Source organism: Arachis ipaensis, chromosome B10 (assembly GCF_000816755.2).
Source record: "Arachis ipaensis cultivar K30076 chromosome B10, Araip1.1, whole genome shotgun sequence".
NCBI lineage: Eukaryota > Viridiplantae > Streptophyta > Magnoliopsida > Fabales > Fabaceae > Arachis > Arachis ipaensis.
In genome coordinates, this window is record NC_029794.2 from 14,590,669 (window position 1) to 14,592,068 (window position 1,400).

General features: G+C 40.4%; 1 protein-coding gene across 1 annotated transcript in view; it reads left to right on the top strand.

The window, feature by feature from the left end:
- LOC107620207 (protein argonaute 7) overlaps positions 1-1,400 on the top strand; it is a 7,423-nt gene that overhangs the window by 1,545 nt on the left and 4,478 nt on the right. Inside the window, exons 3-5 of the mRNA XM_016322407.2 lie at positions 151-259; positions 395-428; positions 645-808. Coding sequence (XP_016177893.1) covers positions 151-259; positions 395-428; positions 645-808 — 307 coding nt within the window. The remainder of the gene's footprint in view (positions 1-150; positions 260-394; positions 429-644; positions 809-1,400) is intronic.

The following is a 1,400-nucleotide window of genomic DNA, read 5'->3' on the forward strand; positions in this document are numbered from 1 at the left end:
AAAGACACCCAACAAGCCCTAGCTCCTACCCAAACGGCCACACCTTCCCTTCCCCTGAACGGAATCGTCACTGCCGTCCGTGGTTGTTGGCGTCTCTGCGGCCTCCTCCTTCCCCTGTCCCAATCCCATATGGCCAACCTTCTGTTCTAGCTCTACGTCATCCATTCCCTAGGTGGTGTTGAGGCCTCCAGCTGCTGCGCCGTGGTGTCACCGTCGCGTCTTCGTCGTCTCGCCGTCGTCTTCCTACCGTCAGTGGAAGGTAAGCAACACTGTGCTTTATTGATTTCTGTCGAGTGTTACTCTGTTTCACTTTCAGGGTTTTAAGGTTGATTTTGTGATTATGCTGCCGCTGTTGTTGAGGGTCTTGTTATGTTGTTGTTGTTGTTGTTGTTAGGTTGCTATTATGCTATTGTTGTTGTTGTTGTTAGGTACTTTGGTTGCTATTTTGAATTAATTTATAAGTAATTAATTAATTATTTGTAATGCTACTATTTGGAATTAATTCAGGAGTTATTAGTTGTTAATTTGTTATGCTGCTGTTGTTGTTATGGCACTGTAATCTTGTGATTTCTGAATCTATAATCTGTAATTTTGTTATGCTGATGTTTTGTTATTTGTTATGTTGCTCTTTTGAATTAATTTAGGGGTGATTATAATTTATTGATTTCAGTTATGGACGGAGGTAGTAATCAAGAAGCAGTTGCTGATAACAATGCATCTGTTAGTAATAATTCGCCTGCCAATCCTCCTAATTCGAATGATACTGCTAATCCTAATCCTCCTAGTTCTAACAACAGTCAGTCGCAAGGTTCTTCTAATTTACAGGGAAAAACAAATTTAGCTTGGAAATATGTTGCTTTACAAGTAGTGAATGGAAGACCACAATTATTTAAGATTTATATTAGACTATAATTATATTTTATGATGTTTATTTATAATTTATTTATTATTTTATTCTGAAACGGTTTTTCCGGTTGAACCACCAGTTGGACCAGTAAACTAGTAGTTAGATCAGTTTGATGATCGGTCCAGTTTTCTGAACCTTGGGTGAGAGTGAGCATAGTTGTCAAAATCGGACCGATTCAGATGATTAGACCAAAAAACTAGTGAAACCGGTAATAGAATCGGTTCGAATGATACATACGACCGGACAAGAAAGAAAACCGGTCGAAACTAGTTTGAACGGGACGGTTTAGTGGAAAACTGGCGAACCGGCCTGGTTTTAAAGTCCGAACCGGTGCAAATGTAAAGAAAAAACCCATTCCCAAACGACGTCCCGCAAAAAAAAAAAAAGAAACCCTAGCTCTACTCGCCTATTCTCGGTCTCTCCCCTTTCTACTTCCCTTCAGAGTTGAGAGAGACTGAGGGACTCTCCCCCATCCTTGTCTTCTTCACGCTTC